Source organism: Electrona antarctica, assembly GCF_951216825.1.
Source record: "Electrona antarctica genome assembly, chromosome: 8".
NCBI lineage: Eukaryota > Metazoa > Chordata > Actinopteri > Myctophiformes > Myctophidae > Electrona > Electrona antarctica.
The window spans coordinates 493,163-516,937 of record NC_136789.1 but is presented as its reverse complement, the minus strand read 5'-3'; the positions used below and the strand labels follow the sequence as shown (position 1 = coordinate 516,937).

General features: G+C 41.6%; 2 protein-coding genes across 3 annotated transcripts; one reads left to right on the top strand and one right to left on the bottom strand.

Annotated features, from left to right (window-relative positions):
• Positions 1-621: 621 nt before the first annotated feature.
• angptl5 (angiopoietin-like 5) lies at positions 622-6,242 on the bottom strand. 2 transcript variants are annotated; one of them, XM_079507574.1, is made up of 8 exons: positions 6,129-6,242; positions 4,360-4,531; positions 4,056-4,159; positions 3,529-3,622; positions 3,299-3,402; positions 2,717-2,837; positions 1,794-1,979; positions 622-1,089 (listed from the first exon to the last, which is right to left on the bottom strand). In XM_079507574.1, the coding sequence occupies exons 1-8, from the start codon at positions 6,183-6,185 to the stop codon at positions 776-778; spliced, it is 1,152 nt and encodes a 383-aa protein (XP_079363700.1). In that variant the 5' UTR covers positions 6,186-6,242; the 3' UTR covers positions 622-775. The 2 variants fall into 2 exon arrangements, with proteins under 2 accessions (XP_079363700.1, XP_079363701.1); XM_079507575.1 differs by lacking the exon at positions 6,129-6,242 and adding an exon at positions 5,461-5,574.
• A 5,711-nt stretch (positions 6,243-11,953) lies between these two features.
• Positions 11,954-21,378, top strand: LOC306927607 (transcriptional coactivator YAP1-like). The gene is made up of 9 exons (XM_079507407.1): positions 11,954-12,149; positions 12,466-12,697; positions 13,220-13,419; positions 15,598-15,752; positions 18,148-18,249; positions 18,524-18,630; positions 19,377-19,492; positions 19,614-19,714; positions 20,028-21,378. Exons 2-9 carry the CDS (start codon positions 12,491-12,493, stop codon positions 20,189-20,191), a joined length of 1,152 nt encoding a protein of 383 aa, XP_079363533.1. The 5' UTR covers positions 11,954-12,149; positions 12,466-12,490; the 3' UTR covers positions 20,192-21,378.
• The last annotated feature ends 2,397 nt before the right edge of the window (positions 21,379-23,775 follow it).

Sequence of the window (23,775 nt, the reverse complement as noted above, 5' to 3'; positions counted from 1 at the left end):
ATAAAACATACTGTATGTATAGGCCTATGTGAAAAGAATGTTGCACTATAAAGTTAGCCTACTGGCAGCAGTGTGCACAAGAAATGTAACGTCCCAGCCGTCAAATTCTGTACAAGTTCTGTACTGGCCAAGGGAGACATCGAAGAGAAAGGACAGATGGGGAAGGATATGGATAATAAGGATAAGGATATGGAATGTCAGAACAGGTCAGCTCCATATATGGAGATCTAAGGGTTTGAGGTTTGAGGTCGGATGTAGAGTTGCTGGCCAATATTGATACCAGGGATCTCCATCCCTGATGATGTCACGTGATGTCACGAGGCATGACCATATATGGAGGCATGGGGTGATGGACGGACGGACGGACTGACTGACGGGAAATGCACGTTTTCATAGTAAATGCGACCTGCAGTCGCAATAAATGTTTTAATATTAGTAAGGAAAAATCATTACGCTCTCATCATTAATTTATTAATTATTGTTATTATTGTGTTATAACACAGAGGATTTTGTTGTGTTGCCCTAAAAAATAAGTAAAGAAGACTGACTGCCCTTTCTCCTTTATTTAAAAGAGGATCAGAACAATTGTCAAAGAAAGGGATCAGAGAGACACTGGGAAAAGAAATGTCAGTTCTCTTTTATTATTATACATCAGGTCGTGCAGAGCTGCAAACGATACAGTGCAATTTGTACCATACACTCTCTTGTCTCTCTATTTTACCCCTCTCTCTCTCTCTCTCGCGCATTCTGTCTCGCTTTCTCTTTCCCTTTCTCATCAATTATTGGTGGTAATCCTTCTAATCTTCATAGTCACAGATTTGATGCTGTGGGGAACTCCGCCCCGTGTCCAGGTTTCCCAGAGGATGTGCGTGTCCCTGCTCTGCTCTGGGTCTTGCGGAGAGCCGTTGAGGTTGGCCAGTCCACACTGGTTGAACCACCAGCCGGTGTGGTTGTGCTGAGCGCTGCAGCTCTCCACCGTGCGGTTGTCCATGGAGCAGAAAGGAACGCAGCCGTCGTTGTCCACGTCTGACGCGCTGAACGGAGCCGTGTTCTGGTTCTGCTCCTGCTCGTAGCCACGGAACGCATCGCCTGCAAGGAAATACAGGCTCATATAAGTATGGTGTATTGGTGTATGTGTGAAAGGGAGTCTTTTTTTTGGTCCTCTACTCGCCTTGGGGAATGGCTGTGATGCTTTTACAGTGTCACCTAGCTGATGGCTGCTCAGTTGGCTCTAATGACGGAGGGGAGCTGTTGTGTCTTGCTCAGGCACACTTTGACACATAAACTGGGCAAGCGGGGGGGACGGGACCTTCCAGTTCCCAGACTGTCTCTCTACCCACTCATCTACGGCCACATTGTGTCGTCATGCACACACACACCCATGCATAAGCATACACACAGATGTGCAGACACACACAGATGCACATACTGTATACTCCCAGACAAACACAGTGCAAACACACACACACACACACACACACACACACACACACACACACACACACACACACACACACACACACACACACACACACACACACACACACACACACACACACACTGTACTGTATGTGTGTGGAGGGATAAACAGACACGTACTGGGCCATGTTTGTGCATGTTCCAACATGCATACAGATGGTATACACAAACATTCGCGCATGCACACACAAACGGACACATTTTTTTCTTTGTGTGTGCATGTCTCCTATGTATGCACTACAGTATACAAGTGTATACAATGTCCATGAATTCATTAGTGCATACGGTGTGAGTCTTGGGTTGTATATTTCTACCTGCGCTGCCGGCGTATCTGCCCAGGTGTAAACTGTAGAACTGTGTGTCATTGCCCAGGCTGAAGTCATCGTATGAAGCATAGGCGGTTGTGTCATCCTGTGAGACCAGAGCGATGTGAAGCTGGAAACGAGTCTCCTTCTGGTTCACTATGTGAAAGATCTGCCTCAGGCCCAACCAGTGTTCTCCTGCACGCACGCACGCACGCACGCACACACACACCAACAGGTGTAACATGAACATGTGTGTATGTGCACAGTGCACACACAGTCAGACACACGTATGCCCATGCACATAGGAACACAAACTGACGCAGACACACGCATAATCATACATGCAAGTCCACACACAAATACAAATGTACGTGTTTATAGTGTGGTATACATATAACCCACCACCCACCCCTTTTTCCCCTCACTGTTTCTCAATGTTTCTTTTCCCTTTATGATGAATTCCTGTTCTGTTTGTTGGCTATATAGAAGTGTCTATTTGTACGTCTCTAAATGTTTTGATGATTTGAACATGGTGGACCCTCTTGTAAACAAGTGTAATGCTTTATTGGGTCGTCCACTCACAGTTAACAGTCTTTGTATTGAGTTTGTGCTGAAATGTACTGTAATTCTGCAAACTGTTAATAAATAATTCAATCAATTCATTCAAAAGTGTGTTCCAACAAGCAAGGTATTTTAAACAGACTTATAGCTTGTTATGTAGACAGCTCTAGAATTGCACTTTATGTAGTCATAGCACTTTATAGTACACATGTATAATATATTATATTATATAGTATAGTATGTATAGTTTACATAGATACTCCATCCATGTATGCCATGCTTTTTGTTATTGCTTAATGTAAATCGCTCTGGATTAAGAGCGTCTGCTAAATGCCTAAATTGTAAATTGTACAGTAGTTGTAGTGAATTACCTGGAAGGTGTCCAAAGCCATCAACGTAGGCTGCCCAGGGGCGTTTGAAGTCAGTCAAGCCATCTGTCCTCCTTTGCATCACTGTCCATCCACCACCCATGTAGTCCATCTCACAGAACACCTGCAGTGTAGACAAAATCAGATTGTTTCTAAAGTTTAAACCAACAGGTTGGAAAGTCTATGGATACCAATACAAGATAAAGTGTCCAGCACATTAGCTACTAGTCTAGTCTTACTTAACACTCTAATATACTGTATACTCAATTACAATGCAACACTGCCTGAGTTATCCACCAGGAAATATTTTTTGTTGTGGTGATGTCATGATGATTTAATTGGTGGTGGTGGTGGTGGGGGGGGGGGGGGGGGGGGGGGGGTTGAGTGAACGAGCAAGAAAGCGAGTGAGTGTTGTTGTTTTTTTGTCACTTACATTTTTATTCATTTTTTGAAACAAATTACAACATCAAAAATAAAAGGAAAAGCGAGTGAGTGTTGTTGTTTTTTTGTCACTTACATTTTTATTCATTTTTTGAAACAAATTACAACATCAAAAATAAAAGGAAAAGCAAGTGAGTGTTTTACCTCAAAGGTAAAGTCTGTATTTTCTGGGTGCACAATGTAAATGCCACTGGGGATCTTGGGGACCACAGAGATCAGATTGTCCTTGATGTCACTGCAGTCTCGCCCTAAGAACAACATGCACGTTTTCATCCATTAGAGTGTGTGTGTGTGTGTGTGTGCGTGTGTGTGTGTGTGTGTGTGTGCGTGTGTGTGTGTGTGTGTGTGTGTGCGTGTGTGGGGTAGGAACTTACCGTGGGATTGCACAGGCTTAATGGAGTACATTTCTGTGTTACTCCTCTGCACCTCTGAGCTGAGAGTTTGCACCTTAGTCATCAGCTCCGTTACCTTGAAATATAAACATAAAACTAATTGTAAAGGTCACAGCTTTAATCCACACTTAAGTTATAAACATGCCTTTACAGACTGTACAAGAATGTGTGATGTGAAGTGTCAGTAATGACATACTGACATTAGGTGCTAGGTTTTCATTCCAGTGAAACAAATCTAGAGCAGCGGTTCTCAACCTTTTCAGGCTGCGACCCCCAAAATAATCATATTTGAACTGCAGCCCCACCCTGATATGCACTTGGAATGTAGGAGATGTGGCATTCAATTTAGCTCACAACTTTTCATGCAGTAATGTTTCTTTCTTTCTTTCTTTCTTTCTTTCTTTCTTTCTACTTTACTGTCATCTGGGGACCCCCCAAAATCATGTCGGGACCCACCTGGGGGTCCCGACCCACAGGTTGAGAGCCACTGATGTAGAGGACTGCTTCACCTGCGAGGTGAGGAAGTCCAGGGATCGCTGCTGCTCCTCCATCACGTCTCTGACCAGCTTCCTGGTGCTCCGCAGATATACCAGCAAAGACTGCTGGAGATGGCCTGCAGGGCAATGGCAATGCATGTGTGTGCATGTTATCACACACGCACGCACACACACACACACACACACACATACACATATATATGCACAAGCGCGAGCATTTTATGATACCAAATTATATATTTTATTATCAGCTGGACTCTTGTTAAAAGTCATTAATATATCAAGATAAATGGAATGCATGAAAATGATAATTTACCACAAAGTGAGTGTTTCTCATCTTTCAGCAGTTTGGCAGTGATGTCACAGGGGATTGTACATGCTTCCCGACCTTTACTCCCTCCCAGAGGCTTTTGGATTCTCACATGGGCTTCAGGGAAGTCATCACTGAGTATCTCGGATTGGTTGAAAGTGGTAGGGCCTGCTGGGTCCTAACAAAAGAGATTGCATGAGAATTACAACCAGCATGAGGCAGTGATTACGTAACCACACGGTGTAATTGAACAAACCATCGTCATCTCTTATTCTACATCTCTTCCCTTATTTCTGAGATACCAGGAAACGAAGGGCAGGAGAGACACGCGAGACAAGACCAGGTGTCGGATTCAAACTCGGGCCCTCGCAGCTCACAAGGAGAACATGGTCTGTGCACTGGCTGAGTCAACATGGCAACCCCAATTCAAATGACTTTTTGCGGCTTTCACCTTTATTTTATATTTTTTTATAGAGGGACAGACAGTAGGCTGACAGGAAATGGGGGAGAGAGATGGGGGAGTGACATGCAGTAAAGGTCGTCGGGATCGGGAGTCAAACCCGCGGCACACTGCCAGACTCGGGCTACCGGCCAAGGTGCCTGGACCGCTGAGCCACGGCCCAGGCCACAAATTACTTTTTTGACCCAACGTCTTCTCTTCGGGATAGCGTACTGATTCTCACTACGTTTCATGAAAATCCACTGATAAATTCTCGATATTGACATTTACCTTCATTGTGACCATTCATTCATTCATTCATTCATTCATTCATTCATTCAGGAACGTCAATTGAGAGCCAGCCAAGCCTTTTTTCCAATGACGCCCTGATTACAGTAAACATAGCATACAATTTAAACACAAATAAATTACAAGATAATAGACATTTCAGAATGTACTGTAAAAGTACAGTCCGATCTCAGAGTATTCCTCACAAGTGAATGAAATCAAGTTCAAGATCACATCAAGACAGACACATGTGAGGACCATAGTAACGAAAGGCCGTCTTACCCAGTTCAGAACTAACAGTGGGAATGTCTAAAACAAAGTAATCTTGAGAATTTGTAAGGCTTTGTAGATTTAAAAATAGCCAATGATGGCCAACCCACCTTGAACTTCGTTGCTGTCCTGAAGAAACCGCCTAACTCCATTTTTTAGGTTTTTGATTTGGGCATTAAAATGTGCTTCGGCGAAAACCTCCTAACTCAATTGGATCCTCAATCTATCTGCCAAACCACAAACCAACAGCTGCCTCCACCAGTTTAGCCATCTTTTTTGTCTGTGTCTTTGTCTGTGTGTTGGTTAAAAGAATGAAAAGATCTTTATTTTTGTCTTAAAGGTAGGGCAACTTCAGATATTTACCTAATAGTCCATAATATCTAGAAAACAATATCAGTTCCATTTTTCAAAAATAACGATGTGGAAATTAATTATTAGTTATTAACTATGCTTTTACTGCTACAACTGGAGCATTTCATAACAAGAATTCTGTGGATTCAGCTAATATGACCAGTCAGCAACACATTTTATGAAAGTTTCCATCCTTATAGAGAAGGTGCTCGAATCATCAGCTGACACTCTCACCAGAATACTTTAAATGTCTGTCAGCCAGTTTATAGCTACAGCTCAGTCACTTTTTCCAGACAGTAGGACGGTGCTATATATTCCCAGCTTTTCAATCTCAGCTGGTGCAGAATAGAGAGCACTGAGTGACAAGCTACAAGTCACTCAAGTAAATAAACATTGCATGCATACTGTATGTACTATGTATGGATACCTGTATGGTGGCGATAAAAGGCAGGTGAAGCAGAAGGAGCAGGGTTATCCACATCATTTTTGCACCGTCTGACTCTATCCGTCTGTATGTCTGCAGCTGTGGTGCTGTCCTCACGGAACGTGTTTGTGAACGTGTTCATTTCCTCACCAGCAGGCTCCCCTGGCTCCCCTCTCTCTCTCTCTCTCTCTCTCTCTCTCTCTCTCTCTCTCTTTGCCTGTCTCTGTCTGTCTCTCTCTCCAGAAAAAGGTCTGTTCCATTCTATTCTTCCATACCCACACGCCTTACCTTTAATGATTCCTTCTTCATTCATTCATTCATTCATTCATTCATTCATTCATTCATTCCTGCACTCTTTAGTTTATTGCCAACCCCTCCAACTTCATGTGTGCCCCCCATGACGTCATGTAGCAGCCAAGTCTATGGACTTTTATGTTTGCTTTAAGTAGGCCTATTCCCCCTGTGACGTTATGTTTGTGTGTTCCCCAAAAGGTGCCCCTCACTTTACACAAGTATGATTTTTGATTCCCTTAATTACCTTTCACTTTTCAAATGGACCAACCATTTTATGTGGCAGATGAGTCCCAAAAGTTAACTGACATGAGATCAGAAGTATGCCTTTTCTATCCATTCCAAAGGGCAGGGATTGCTGGCCCCAGATCTGTGGACCTGTGGTCCTTCCTTGCATTCTATTGGCCTCTCACTCTCTCCTTTACTAAGCATTGTTGTTTTATTGCTTCACGGCTGTATCCTGCCTCCAGCATGAAAACCAGATGTAAGAGGGAAATGGGACACCTCGTAGTAATGTGTAAATCTCTCTCTCTCCCCCCTCTCTCTTCCCCTCTCTCTCTCTCTCCCTCTCTCTCTCTCTCTCTCTCTCTCTCTCTCTGTGTCTGTCAGAAAGCAACATGTCCATCTCAGTGTGTATAGGCTCCCCTGCGTCACCCTCCCTCTGCTTCCCCCCATCCCCCCGCTCCCCATGAAACCACTGAGTCAGACATCTGAAAACGGCTTCTCGGAAAGTCAGACCAATTACTCGTATTAATTGGACAGTTAAGAGGTGAGGAAAAGTGAATGGCAACAGCAGCAGAAGGGCAACACATTCCAGTCCAGGTACAGCTGGAGCCATGCAGGCTGTGTTGTCATGCTTAATTTAGCTCTGTTGTGTTGATGGCGTAATAGTAGATCTACAAGCTCACCAGAGTCCCCATACGACACATCCGCGACTACGTGGGTGAGCTTGTAGATCCTCTGTTTTTTGTGCCACACCACCGTATGGCGAAGTATACACCGGCTTAAGAGTGCCATGGAGAAGCAATGTCTCCATCCTGAGCGCCTCTATGTTTATGGTGTTTGGAATGTGTGTAGTGCCTGGTGCCTGAACCCATATGGGATGTTACATCTGTGCAATGTTACGCACGCTCGTAAAGTAGTCTATTCATGTGAATGAATGACATCTGACTTTGACAAGAGGAAACATTTCTTATTTAACCACGAAAACCCCAGCATCCGTAATGTAGCAGATTCGACAAGCTTGTCGATCGGCTATGTTCAGCGAAAGCTTTCCCCACAATAACAGAAAACAAAGACACTAGCATATAGCCCTGAGGGTCTCCGCTCAACTATATGGGGTTTAAGTGGTTAAATGCTCTTATGTGTTTGTAAGCCAGCACTCAAGTCTCATCTGATGGTACACTTGTATCCACTTGGATTCAAATCTTGCCTGCCTCGAACATGGGGAACAAAACATGCACCATTCAGCCAAAGGGTTCTACTGTTCTGCATGTTTGACCCCCACCCTCCACTAGAAAACTCAATCCTCGATCATGAGCCCCCGATATGAATCCAGGTCTCTTGCATGGGTAATCAAACATTTACCGCCCTTGACCAAGGGGAGTGAATCCCCCTTGGTCAAGGGAGTACAGTTCTAGTACAGGCAGGGCCACTCTGCTACACACGCTTGCCCGACCTTGAGTTGGCAGTTGTAGCATTCTTCTGATTAACCCAGATAAATGGGATGAACCCTGTTCCTTCCCACCTCCCTGTCGTCCCTGTCGTCCCTGTCCTCACGTGCACGCACGCACGCACCACGCACGCACGCACGCACGCACGCACGTTGCATAAATCATTGCTATTGAACACCCTTTACGTCTGTGTGTTGGTTAAACAAATGAAAACCAATGTTGAAAGTGCTTTGACAAAAACCTCCTAACTCCTCTTGAGCTGGATGTTTTTTCATTTTCTGAGTTCATGGTTTCTTCCAGACAGCAGAGATATTTAAAAAGAGCAGAGATTGATTAACCTTTTTTAAGATGTTAAAGTGTGATAGTGCCATCTATTGTCTTCAGTAATGTATTACATACTGTATATATATACCTGTACTACAACCCACCCACAGTTTACCATTCAGACAGCAAACCCTGCTTGCTACATTGATTGATTGATTGAAATATTTATTAACAGTTTGCAGAATTTCAGTACAATTCAAGCACAACTCAATACAAAGACTGTTAACTGTGAGTGGATGACCCAATAAAGCAGTACACTTGTTTACAAGAGGGTCCTTGTTCAATTCATCAAAACATTTAGAGACGTACAAATATACACTTCTATAAAGCCAAAGGGCAGAACGGGAATTTATCATAAAGGAGGTAAAAAGGGAAAAGAAACATACAGTGAGGGGAAAAGGTACAGACCCCTCTACAGTTCACAAACTGTACACTCTATCATTATATTGCTTATTTTACACTTAATAACAACACAATTATAATACGTACCTAAATACATGTATGCCGTATTACATGTATACTATATTGTGTTTGCGCTTTGCAACTATGTACTGTATAACTTCATGTCATATCTTATCTTCATATATCTCTGTCATCATAATGATCTCCTATACCAGATGTTTGCATTTCAGAATTAGCTGAAATTCAATACCATCTTCATATTTCTAACTGATATTTCTGTTGTTTGTTTTTGTATTTAGTAACAGAATGTGACATTTGTCTGCGGTATTTTAATTTCACTGTGTTTTTGACAACCGGTTTGGTATTTTAAACTCGGCAAAGCCGATGCAATAGGCTATTTTGTGGTGTTCTTTTTCAAGTGTAATCATCTCACATCTCACAAGGTTTGGAATCGGCTGTAATCAGTTCACAAAATCCTATTTGAAATGTAGATGTTTTATAGAAGCAATTAAAGAATGTAATTTAACTGTTAGGTCAACCCCAATTCCACTCCAAAATGACATGTAAGGAAACAACTCCAATATCCAACTCAGGTCAACTTTTATTTTCCAACTTTTTTATCCACAGTTGCTTGGTTTGTTGACTGGTTGGTATCTTCAATTAGGTTGAAAACCTTTGAAAACAAAGAAATAAGGTTTAACAACAATGTCAAACAATCAAGACATCAAAAACAAACATATTTTCAAAACAATAGGTTCTCTTTTAAACATGCTTGATTTTAAACATTAAATATATTTTTAACTAATCACATGTCTTTAACTATTAGTGTTTTAACAATAAAGTGTTTTACAGTCTTTTTGACAACCGGTTTGGTATTTTAAACTCGGCAAAGCCGATGCAATAGGCTATTTTGTGGTGTTCTTTTTCAAGTGTAATCATCTCACAAGGTTTGGAATCGGCTGTAATCAGTTCACAAAATCCTATTTGAAATGTAGATGTTTTATAGAAGCAATTAAAGAATGTAATTTATATACAAAAAGAAAGGTTTCTACCTAATGTCATCTAAAAATCAATAACAGGTGTGTTTTAATTGTGCTATAGAAGGAAAAGTGGTGGGCCACCCCTCAACATGAATGTATTTTTATTTATTCTATTTTATGAGCTCCTGATATACAATATTGTTATGGCCTTGTTGTATGCATTTTTGTCATTTACATTCTTTTATAATAAGTTTAAGCCTTTCTATATTGTATCATCTAAAAAAATGTAAGAAGACTGCAGAGTTGACCATTGCCATGTTATTCAGTATTATACAACACTTTATTGTTCACTATACTGCCAACCACAGCAGCTACTTATGTGACTGCTATTTATATACTGTAGCTACATAGTATACATACATACATACATAGTACATGATATATATACCCTGTATATACATACACACAGACATGCATTTCAGACGTGCCCATAAAGGCCTAGTAGAAGTACATAACAATATTTAAGACATTAGAATAACTCCATTCTGGACATGGCACAATTACTTGATATCTGCTGCTAAATTATGTCTTGCTTGCGAGACTACGGTATCCTACGTTCTATATTATTTGAGTACACAGCGCGTGCACACACACACACACACACACACACACACACACACACACACACACACACACACACACACACACACACACACACACACCGCACAGCGCACACAGCACACACACACACACACACACACACACACACACACACCGCACAGCGCACACACACACACACACACACACACACACACACACACACACACACACACACACACACACACACACACACACACACACACACACACACACACACACACACACACAATTTGATATAGGCAGGCCTATTACTGTTTTGTTATTTTAGTAAGTAAGTAAGTAAGTAAGTACATTTTATTTGTAAAGCACCTTTCAAGACAAAGTCTACTGACTCAGCATTTTTTAACATGAGGGGCAGGGCATTCCAAAGAGTAGGAGCAACCACTGCGAAAGCCCGGTCGCCCTTTGTTTGTCCCAGGTATCTTCAGTAGGTATTTGTCGGAGGACCTAAGGGGTCTTACATTAGACTTTGGGGGCAGTAGGTCATGAATATATGAAGGGGCCAGCCCGTGTAATGCTTTGTAGGTCGTTAAAATAATTTTAAAATCATTTACATTTTCCGTTTCTTATATTTTGAAGCTGCAATTTGTGGAAGCTTGTACAAAACATAATTTCCCCCATTCATGCACACCTATAAACATGTGATGTGACAACAAAGTTGAAGTTGAAGAAGTTTTAAATCAAGTTTTAGTTTTGTCATGAAGCATAGGGCCCAAGTATAAGAACTTAAAATAGTGCTTCAAAATAACAAACTAGGCTATATTCACAACCGCATCCTATCAAATATAGTGTCAATGTGCTTGACACAAGGCTATTGATGTGGTGTTTATGGACAGTGGTCATCCAGTGTACTTCTGTGTTTGAAGTTTATGGGCCTTTTCCCGTGCTGACCCACAGCCCTTGGAATCTGTGTGCGTGTTTTCCACTAGAGGGCGCGGTCGTGTGGTCGGGTTCGGGTGAACAGATAGGCTCAGACTGAACTGGGGCTGGCCTCATCAGGGGCGGATGTTTTCTCAGTGCAACTTCCCCGTACCCCAACCCCCTCCAACAAAAAACCACACTCCAGTCCAGTCCTCCAGCCTCCTAAATTAATGTATCAACGCAGTCTCGGGCTCGTACACCAACTATCACATGTCTGTCAATCATGTCTGTTTCGTTTCCCCCCTCTTTATTATTATGTGCTATTTTACCCTCCATGAGTGCTGATGTGGGCAAATCAAGTGAAAAGCAACAGCGTAGGAGAATAAAAAGGACATGTAGTAGTACAGGCTACATACAATGTGCAGTTGCATTTCAATGGCAAATGTGAAATATGTTGTGGACAAACTATGTCGAAGAACTGGTTTGAATTTACTTTAATCTACGTTGTTTGGTTGATAATTATAATATAAATCAGTCATTGTCCTTGTGGGAAATATTTCGCCTGGAACTGCGGCGGCTTTAAACCCCACAGCCCCGCCCCTCAGCACTATCACATGAATCTGGACTAACAGTTGATGTGAAAAAAGTTTGGAGGTTTTACTGAAAACACTTTTTTCGCATGGCTGTTGTTTTGTTTCTTAGTTTTTGTGTAGTCGTCATTGAATTCTGAAGTTTGCATAGTAAATCACTGTCGCGACTGAGCACTCACCGACTGTGATTTCACAAAGTTATCTGCAGGAATAGAAAGGAAAAAACGGTCTGCCTGCTTGAAGGTATGTGGGAGGATTGTAACGTGTTGTAAGCCTTGCGATAGCTTTAGAAGGGATCCTAACGTTTACCAGGCAGTCTTTCGACTCTTTATAGTCTTTAAGTCGATAGTTTACGTCTACTTTGACATTGATATACTTGCTAGAACTTACTCCACCTTGAAATTGATAGGCAAAGAGCGCACCAAACTGCTCTGGAAAAAAATGTCAACAAATGTTTCATCTCATGCTACGGGCGAGACGCTTCTTCTTAACGACGTCCTAGCGCATTCTCTTCTGTTTATTCAGTGATTAACTTTATTGTCTTTCTTTTTTTTAACAGAATTGTTTTGACACAAGTTGGCAACATGGACGCGCATCATGGCGCGCCTCAGGCTGGGCAGCAGGTCGTGCACGTACGCGGCGACTCTCAGACGGATCTGGAGGCTCTCTTCAATGCAGTGATGAACCCCAACAAGACCACAAGACTACCGACCTCTCTGCCAATGCGCATGAGGAAGCTTCCAGACTCATTCTTCAGACAGCCAGATCCCCGTGGTGGCCACTCCAGACAAGTATGGAGGCCCTCAGGCTCAGCTATAAACAACTACAAACAACATTAAGTGGGCTGGCAATAAACAGAATTAAAATATTTAAATAACTCAATAAAATCGTTTTGTTGCCTGTGATTGCCAGTGTGTTTTTATGATCTTTGTAATGCTGGACTTTACAATTGGTTGCTTGCAATGCTGATGATCTGGGAATGGTATAATATACTGTTTATAGCTGCATATAGCTGTTATTAACACACTCAGCTAATTGCCTAAAATGTAAATGAAAATACAAATCTATCATCCATGGAAAAGGTGACCTGCCCTGAGATAAAAAATAAACAAACAGCAACACTGATCTCTGATTTAAATTAGATTTTTATCAGCAGCCAATTAGCAAGGTATAGATAGAACCATGTGAATGATGAAATGATGAAAATACAAAACCTCAAGTAACATTTAGCTTTTAGCCTTTTTTTTTTTTAAATTCTTCCTTACTTCCTTATAGTTTTGTTCACCCTATTTACTGCTCTTGTTTCACTCCAGGCCAGTTCAGATGGAGGTGTGTGTGGTTCTCTCACTCCCCACCACGTCCGCGCCCACTCCTCCCCTGCCTCACTGCCAGTCAACTCCCTCTCGGCTCCAGCAACAGGTGTAGCAGCAACACCAATCATCCCAGATGATGTGCCACTCCCCCCTGGTTGGGAGATGGCCAAGACGGCTACCGGGCAACGATACTTCCTCAAGTAGGGCCACGTTTTGATTCTGTTTCTATTGCCTTGCTGGTTGCGTCATGGGGTTCTCACTGATTCACCTACCATCACTGCATGATCCCAATTTGCCACCCTCCCAACAGAAACTGTGTTTCTACACAGGCAGGCTGTTCTTGACCAAATATATTCTTAAGCACAATACATGCTAGGATAACTACATTTTTGGAAGAAGCACGTAGTCGACTAATAGGAATTTGTTGACTAATCGAATAGCTGATTTAATCAACAAATCTGCAAAATTGTGTTTGCTGCATACACTCATGCAGAGACCAGCCTTTTCAGGTTGATGAAGTTGACAACAGAATAGACTGGCAGAATGACAGATAAACTAACACAATCTTGGTCGATTAAGACCAAACCGACCAACTAATCAAAAAGGAGAGACAGCCTTACCCTAAGATTAACACAACACAACACAACTATATTTCATTATAATGGGTTGAATCTAGAATTGCAACACCAGCCACTGACAGCCCATTCATCCAAACAGAAAAGTCTGATCTGATTGTATTAAATGACGTTAAACTCACCAACATTGTACACTAACAACACTGTACGGAAAGCTTGATTTTCAATCTTCAAAGTGTTTGTTTCATGAAAATTGAAAATCCACCGTAGACATATTATGAGCTACTTGCTGTCAAGAAATTCTGTGCAGGTGATCATTTCTTCTAAGTGTTGGAGTTTGGAAGCACTTGTTTTCAATTTTCATTAACGCAATGTGCATTATGTGCAAATTCGAAACGGGTGGCATTGAGTGACTTCCGATGAGTGCTTCCAATATTGTCTTCCAATCCGTCAAGAGAGTGTCTTTCAGCAAAGACACTGAACTCTTACATGCTCACTGAATGTAAATTGTCGCTGTGAATCAGTAGCCATAGGAAATAGGAATCTAGAAAATAAAAATATATATTGATAAAGAATAAGAGGTCTGCCCAGGCGGTGGCGTAACCGTCTGGGCACCCGACTGGTAATCCAGTCGCAGTGTGCCGCGGGTTCGACTCCCGAGCCCGACACGGCCTTTACTGCATGTCTTCCCCCATCTCTCTCCCGTTTCCTGTCAGCCTACTGTCTGTCCCTTCAAAAACCAATAAAAGGCGTAAGCCGCAAAAAAATCTTAAAAAAAAGAAAAAGAATAAGAGGTCTAGCCGATGAGTAATACGAGGACCTAATAATAGTAAACTTTATTTCTATTGCATTTCTCAAAACTGAAATTACAAAGTGCTTTAGCAGATTATAGAGCATCAGATAAATGGCTGTACATTTTCTAACATGACTCCAGAGTGCAGAGAAACATAGTGTTCACAGGGTAATGTGATTGTACCATACAAGCACTATCTAAGCCCTTGCACACATATAGTTTAGGCACAAGCTGGTTTGGTAAGGAGGATGCCTCTACATGAAACTGTGACCTAACAGCTTCTGTTCCAGTCAATGACAAGTTTACTGTTGCATAAGCTCAGAATTTCGTCTTTGTTTGTGTTTATGTGTGTGTGTGTGTGTGTGTGTGTGTGTGTGTGTGTGTGTGTGTGTGTGTGTGTGTGTGCGCGTGTGTGTGCGCGCGTGCACGTTCTCTGGTAATACAGGTAAAGCAGGTCCAGACAAAACGTGCCCGCACATAAATGTCAAACCAGTTTCATTGGTTTAGCAGATATAACTGTGTTGTTCTATAGCACATATTTTAATTTGGTGAAGGCATTTTTTTTATTATACTGTTCGTTACTGTGTACTTTTTGGTTCTGTGTGTGTGTGTGTGTGTGTGTGTGTGTGTGTGTGTGTGTGTGTGTGTGTGTGTGTGTGTGTGTGTGTGTGTGTGTGCGCGCGCGTGTGCGCGTGCGCGTGCACGTGCGTGCGTGCGTGCATGTGTGCGTGCGTGCGTGCGTGTGAGAGATGTTTTACTGGACCTCACTATTCTATACTTACTAAGGTTGTATTCTTTTGAGTTAGAGCTGAGGTTCCGAACTAGTTTAAGGTTGGGGTAAGAGTTGAGGTTATGCATAAATGTTATGTTGAAATCAATGTTCAATCAAGTTCCTAATGTGTGTGTGTGTGTGTGTGTGTGTGTGTGTGTGTGTGTGTGTGTGTGTGTGTGTGTGTGTGTGTGTGTGTGTGTGTGTGTGTGTGTGTGTGTGTGTGTGTGTGTGTGTGTAGTCACCTGGATCAGACAACAACTTGGCATGACCCTCGTCTTTCCCAGCTTCAATCAATGGCTGTACAGCTTCCGGTGTCTGTTGCTCCGGTTTATACTCCATCTCTGTCCAACTCCACATCCACTCCACAGACACAAAGCACCAGCCCAGAAACAGGTACCACCACCAGCAACCCTTCATTTCACCTCCATCTAATATCTATCACTTTGCATTTAGAAAAATTGGAGAGTGGGCATTTCTCCTGCGAATACTTTTCGACCAGCAGTAGCGATATATGTGGAGCCAGTGGCTTTGGTCAATACACCATCTTTGGGCACAAACATGTCCATGTTGCCGTTCTGTTTACAGTATAAAATTGTTAGTCGTTAATTTAACTCTGAAAATGTACAAATGTAACCAAATTGACATACATTTGTACACTTTCAGAGTTATAAAAGAATAAACTAACACTGAGGATTAAACTGTGTAGTAGGGGGTTACTAACTGACCCGGGTTAAAATTATAGTTATACTTGCAAACGTCCAAATCACAAACCTACACCTTATTATAAAGAGGATTTTACATTCTTGACAGCCAAATGTGGGTCCACATTAGACATACCCTGCAAACCGTATTCAATCAGCAGACCAATCTATTGTACAAACCTGCATATAATCCATCACAGTGCACACCCATCTGGGCCAAAGTGATTTGAGCTGATGGACAGTGCCATAGATTCCTTAGAGCCCCACGCTAGTGTTGTGACGTTCAGGAGCGATTAGTGTGTGAAATTGTGGGCAATTTGTTATAGTCAGTGGAAGTTTATATAAAATGTGAATTCCTGGATATGAAGTGTTCATCATCTGTTTTCCCAGTAATATGTTGAATTGTTGAAATGTACTGAAGTTAAGTAGCATATCACATGTCATGTCATGCAACTCTGACCTTAGTCGACCACTGCCATGCGTCCACATGGTTTTGTTTTAGAACCACCACAAACAGAATACCAGTGACTTTTGTTTGAGGGGAAAAAGTAGTAGTAGTAGTCATGTAGCAGGTTTTGGTAAATGGATAGGAGAATTGGTTGGACAACATTTTAGCTGCTGCTGAACAGTAGAGATGTACAGAGCATATTATACTGTAATTCATTACAAATTGAACAATTCAGTTGACCAGTATTTTTAAACAACCCTAATATGGGTAAATGAATAACCATTTTGGACTGGGAAACAAAAGCTTTACAAATTAACATTGTTTTGCATTGGAAATGCAAACTAGTTACAGGCTACACTACAGTACATAATCTTTTTTGACCTATTCACAAATTACTTTTCTTTCATTGGAGCCTGTTGCTGTCTGCTAAATAACCATGCCATACTTGGAACAGGATCGAGGTTCTAGGCTTCATTTTGATGTTTAGGTTGTGTGGGTTTGAAATAAATATCCAGTTGCTACAACAAGCTTATCTGACGCCACCTCCTCCTTGATGTGAGAGTTTTCCAGAGTGACAGGCAGTCCGCTCTCTCAGCCCAATGGCGGACTTGGTGGGAGCAGAATAGAGTCATCACTTTAATGTGTAGTAAATTAAATGGCCAAATTGTGAAATCAACAGAATGGCAATTTTTATCTTCTGACAATGATATGAATCGTAAGGACTGATGCACAGACGTTAATCATGGCTTTACTCCGCAAATAAAAACGAGAAACTGGTTATAGATTCTGGTACACTAAGTGAACAGTAAACTTTCTGCATTGCTGTTGCAAGTTGTGCATAATATCTGTGTAATTGACAGGGATACAATATGCAAATGATTCGATTGACTGGGCTTAATATAGTCATTACTGATCAAAAGTAAAATATACCTTAACCAGATGCCTAGTTACAGCATTGTATTGAAGGTACTTTGCTGAGTGGCAATCCCAAATCAGTAGGGTTCATCCTACAAGCTGCCTGTATGTGCAAAGCTGGCATTTTCGCCTGAAGATGGTGCCAGAGGACATGTTGTGGGGTGTCACCTCATCTCATCCTCTGTAAATGGTAAATGGTGCATTTCTATAGCACCTTTATCCAAAGCGATTTACAGAGATTGTGCATTACATTCACCCATTCATTTCACACACACACACACACACACACACACACACACACACACACACACACACACACACACACACACACACACACACACACACACACACACACACACACACACACACACACACACACACACACACACACACATTCACACACCAATGCCGGAGGAAACCATGCAAGGCACCAACCTGCACATCAGGAGTAATTAGGGGTTCAGCATCTTGCTGAACATCCGGTCACTCTACCCCTGAGCCCTGTGTAATATAGAGATACACAGCAAATATGCCATTCACATTCTACCAGTAGTTCTTTCTTTTTTTGTTTTGATACTACATATTGTTTTGGACCAAAGTGCTAGACAAACCCACATTGCCATTCTTGGAGCCCTGCCAGCTAAAAGACATTTAATAATAATAATAATAATAATAATAATATAGATATTAATAATCATAATAGTGTTGTGACGGTACTGTCCAGGTCCATTGCCTGAATGCTGGGAGCAGGCTGTGACTCCGGAGGGAGAGGTCTACTACATTAACCATTTAACCAAGACTACGTCATGGCTTGACCCCCGCCTAGGTAACAAACACAATACATTCTTGTTTGCTGTATTGTTAGAAATCCATGGACATAAATATTTGTTCCTATATCTGCCAGCAGATACCACTGTTTGGCATGGTAACAAATCAAATGAAATTCAAATAAATTCAAATGCATTTATAGTATACCTTTTCATATCTGTTTTTAAATGTTTCAACCCCTGCAAAAGAGACATTTTATTTGTTAACCATCAACATGTATGAATATTTGTGTTATTAATTATTAATTGTGTATTCATTGTACTGTATTCCAGCCCAGAAGGTCAACCCTGGCCTTGTTGGCATCACAACACAGCAAAGACAAGAAAAGGAAAGACTCAGATGCAAACATCAAGGCCTTACTCAGCCCATCACAGCACAGGTCAGAGGTCAAATGTAACTGTATCCAAATTGATGTCTATAAGAGTTGAACAAAGTATCATTTATGTTGTATCTCAATAGAGCTACACACTCAAATATGAGATATTATATCAGGAAAAATCACACCCGTGTGAACTGAGTGGTGTAAGGTCTTATATAGCCTGTCTGACGTAATGAAATCATGTCTGACGTAATGAAATCACACCCGGGTGAACAGGGTGAACATAGCAACCATGCTCATTTTTTCTGCACAGACTAACAAAGCCAGTTGTAGGAGTGGTTTACACCACTCAAAAAACAATCACAGGAGGTAAAAAGAGGTAAAAAGATGGCTATAGTTAAATAAAATCACACCTGTCTAACTCACTCAAGTCTAACTCATGTTGCTATGATTAGGTGATGTAATGGTGATGTAAAACAAACACAGACAAAACAAACATTAAACTCTTTTTTATTGTTAATGGCATTTAATGTTTGTGTTAGTGACTAAACAAACATTAAACTCTGTCCATTGTCAATGGCGTTTTTAATGTTTGTTTAACTAAAAACAAACATTAAACCTGTATATAGGAGGGGATAGCGCCCCTCAAAAATGTAAAAGGTACTCACATGGATCAAACAGGATCAAGACAATCCAGGCACTCAGGAGTAAAAAGAGGAATAGCCTTTATTTAATTAAAAGTCAACTGCCAACATGTTTCGACCATGAAAATCTTCATTAAATGAATGAGGAAATTTACTTTGTAGGATACAGGAGGAAGGAACCAGCTGCCTAGTGGAATGGACCATGACAGGAACGCACAGAATCTCCTCCCCTCTCTGGATGTCAGGATCAGAACATCCAAGCACGAGACTCTCAATGGGTGAGTTTGCATTGATAAATTGGTTCCAATGCATTACATTTTCCACCAACATTCGAGATAGAAATGTGATACAGATGCTTTGTAAGGAACAATTGGGTTGTGTGTATCAATTTTCTTGCAGGGCCCACTCTCGGAATGAGAGTACCGACAGTGGCCTGAGTGTTAGCAGCTTACCCCGCGCTTCAGACCATATGCTGAACACTGCAGAACATATGGACACTGGTAATGGACACATGCAAGTAACCATAAAAGCGACGTCAGAAAGATACACCCATTCTGAAACTCTCAAATGGTTGTAGAACTGTACCCAGTCTGGAATATTCCAAGGGCCCTAGCCCTAGACTGATACAATTCATCCAAGATACCATGGTTCATAGATTTGATTATACAATAGATATTAAAGTAATTAGTCAAAGGGCCCATAATTCGATGCATCATCCCTGACTGCATGCAGTTGTTGCTGTTATTTAATTGAGGAAAACCCCTTTTTTCCCATGCATGCATGGAAAAATGACTTGTTCTCTGATTGGTTTAGGTGACTCTGGAGAGGTGGAGTCCATGTCTGTACTGCCCATGTCTGACGGGGAGGAGCTAATGCCTTGCATCCCAGAAGCTTTGAGCTCTGACCTCCTGATGGACATGGAGACTGTACTCTCTGGATCACACATGGACAAGGACAGCCTTCTCACCTGGCTATAGAAACACACACACACACACACACACACACACACACACACACACACACACACACACACACACACACACACACACACACACACACACACACACACACACACACACACACACACACACACACACACACACACACACACACACACACACACAACCTTACCTGCCATGTTTTGAGGTGAGGCCATTGAGATTTGGACAAGTCGGCGCTTTGAAAATGGTACAGAACACTATACACAACTTGTTTGTGTGTTGTACACCAACCCTTAAGGATTATGTATTTTCATTCTACAAGACTGTGGAACGCTGCTGGGTTTCTTCTCCCTTTGGATGCCATTTTGCAGATGTGAATTTTGGGTAATTGCGCCCTCCTCACTTTTATATTGTTCCTTCTGGGTCCTTTTCTTTTCCAATCCTTCTCCAATAATAAGGTACACCATTGGCAACTACAAGAGATACACCTTCTACAACTGAGGCTTACTCATTTAGCTTACATCAGTGAGCTAGGCCTAAAGCCTAATTTATATTTCAACCCTGTGTGACCTCGTCGATCAACGAAAATAACTGACTTTCAACTGAGAGAAAAAAAAGGTTATTGTCATAGAATAGGTTTAAGCCTCTGTGGCCAGTGTGGGGAGTTCTTACATTCTTCCCATTCTACACCTGTTCCCATGTAAACTATTATAACCTATACTATTTTAACGTCTGGGTTGTTTACTGAATGTGCTGTCCAATCTTAGATAAATTCTGAGTTGTAAATGATTTATAAGACTGTTTATAATAACCAGCTTTGCTCGCTTATATAACTTCTTAAGAATGTGTTGAAGGTTCTGTATGCAGAACCCTGAGCTAAAACAAAGCATCTTACCCAAATAAAGGTACTCTAGGGAGATAAAAGCTCTCATACAATCTAATACAAGATACTATATATATAGCATATTATTTATCTTTATTATGCATGACAGTAGCTATGTATGTTCATGTTGTGTGTTTATTATTTTGTTTACTGACTTTTGTTCAAAGTCAGACTTCAGCTTTGTATTGCCACGTACAAGGCAGGACCATTGTTTTGTATGATTTGTTTCTTTGTTTTGCTTTTGATGTTTTATGCATGTGTTTTATAAGAAACCATTTTATGTTATTTTCACTATAATCATTTTTAATCACATTACTGATTAATAAAACTGTTGAATGTACTTATGTAGGCCTAAGTGTTATTTTATACATGTATGTGTCTGTTTAGTCAGTGGCTACTATCTGTATTGACATTGAACCTAAATGATTTACAAGGCTACACCCCGACCAACCTCTTTTGTTTTTTGAGTGGTGCACTCAAAACCACTCCTTACAGAGCTATGTGTCTGGGTGGGTGGGTGGGTGGGTGCCTGAGTCTGAGCACGAAAACAGCATGGCTGTTTTTCACCACCTGTGCGCAACCTAACACACACACAAACACACACGCACATATTAACTGTATATATGATGATTTCGGGTGTGCCAGTACAGTACAGTACAGTACAGTACAGTAGAGGGACCCCCACACGTTAACTGTCATTTCTCAACCGTTTCGGACGTGGGGCGGCTCGCCGGATTCGGCCCGGCCCCCTGGGCGCGTTCCTTGGGGGGGCGGCCCGAGGACGCCCCATCCCCGGGGACCCCCACATGGTAACTCTCATTTCTCTACCGTTTCGGACGTGGGGCGGCTTCCCGGAACCGGGCCGGCACCCTGGTCCTGTGGGTCTGGAACTTCCGGGGACCCCCACACGGAGTTGCACCACTCACTTCCCATGGGTGTGATTCCATCCCATGGAGACTTTTTTTTGTTTGTCATGCTTATCCAATTGTAGGCCAAAGTAAAACTATTTAAAGACAATTTATAAACACTTACAGTGTAATCCAAGGAGGAGCTTGAGGAGCTTATAAAGCGAATGTTTCAGAATGTGAATGTGTCATTTTGGAGGTGAACTATCTCTTTAAAAAATAAAATAAAATAAATAATAAAGTACAGGAAGCAAAACAAAAATAAAATAAATTGTCTATTAAATAAAAACTAAAATAAGATGATTATCCAGTTTGGTTGTCCCATAGGACAAACTACTGGAATAGTGTGTGAATAAATAATATTGTGGTTCAACAGTTATTTAATGATCATGGCCAGAGGGAATTCAAGGAAATCCCGGACGGTGACTAAAACAGTTTTCAGTTTCCTTTCTCTTTGTCACAGGAGAAGCCCTCTGGCTGGATTTCCCCCTGACTCTCCAAGATAACTCCTACTATACATACCGTACCTTCTTGACAGACAAGTAAGTCTTTTTTTTTATTCTTCTAATCTGCGTTAACCACGAGCTAGACTCATGCATGGGGCCGGGCCGGGCACGGCCCAATGATTATAGGCGCACCGCGTTGTGATCAGCTATTTTTGGCGAGCGACACCATCGTACGACGAAGTAGATGCGGCAGGCATAGGCTTTTATTCAGTGTACTACTGTAGAAGATTGTTTTTAGACCATTTTATACAAACAATATTTTTGTGTTTTTAATGATCCAACTTGATAGACACATCTGTCTCTAGTTATCTAGTATCTTTTATTTTATTTTATTTATTTTTGGTCATGGGTTTATTGCTTGACGTCCCAGACAGGAAGTGGTGACTCTTGGCTGGTCTGATAGGCTCCGTTCTTTTGGCAAATCTAGAACTTCCTGCCAGAGAGCTAGCAAATTTAAGACATCCGGTTGCTTTCAGAATAAAAGCGTGGTTAATTAAATAATTATTACATTACATTATTAGTATTGTTATTACATTACAGTTATTGTGAAGACACACATTATGTTTCTGTGTAAAAATAAGTAATTAAATAACGTAAAAAAGTTATCTAAATGGATAAATGCCCAAGTCCATGCACTGGAGTGCCCAAGTCCATTCACTGGAGTGCATGGACTTAATAAAGTGGATGCTGGACAAAATCCCTGCTATGTTTCGACTAGTGTGACATATGCACGCGTCCGGGGAGACCTCCTCTACAACACCACACTGTCCGCTAAGCAGCAGAGGTGTAAAACAAAAATTGGCACCAGGTCAGATGTAAAAAAACTTAAAAAAACTTCCCATTTCCAGACTACAGTGGACTAAAGTGGACACTGGACAAAAATCCCTGCTATGTTTCGACTAGTGTGACATATGCACGCGTCCGGGGAGACCTCCTCTACAACACCACACTGTCCGCTAAGCAGCAGAGGTGTAAAACAAAAATTGGCACCAGGTCAGATGTAAAAAAACTTAAAAAAACTTCCCATTTCCAGACTACAGTGGACTAAAGTGGACGCTGGACAAGAATCCCTGCTATGTTTCGACTAGTGTGACATATGCACGCGTCCGGGGAGACCTCCTCTACAACACCACACTGTCCGCTAAGCAGCAGAGGTGTAAAACAAAAATTGGCACCAGGTCATTTGTAAAAAAACTTAAAAAAACTTCCCATTTCCAGACTACAGTGGACTAAAGTGGACACTGGACAAAAATCCCTGCTATGTTTCGACTAGTGTGACATATGCACGCGTCCGGGGAGACCTCCTCTACAACACCACACTGTCCG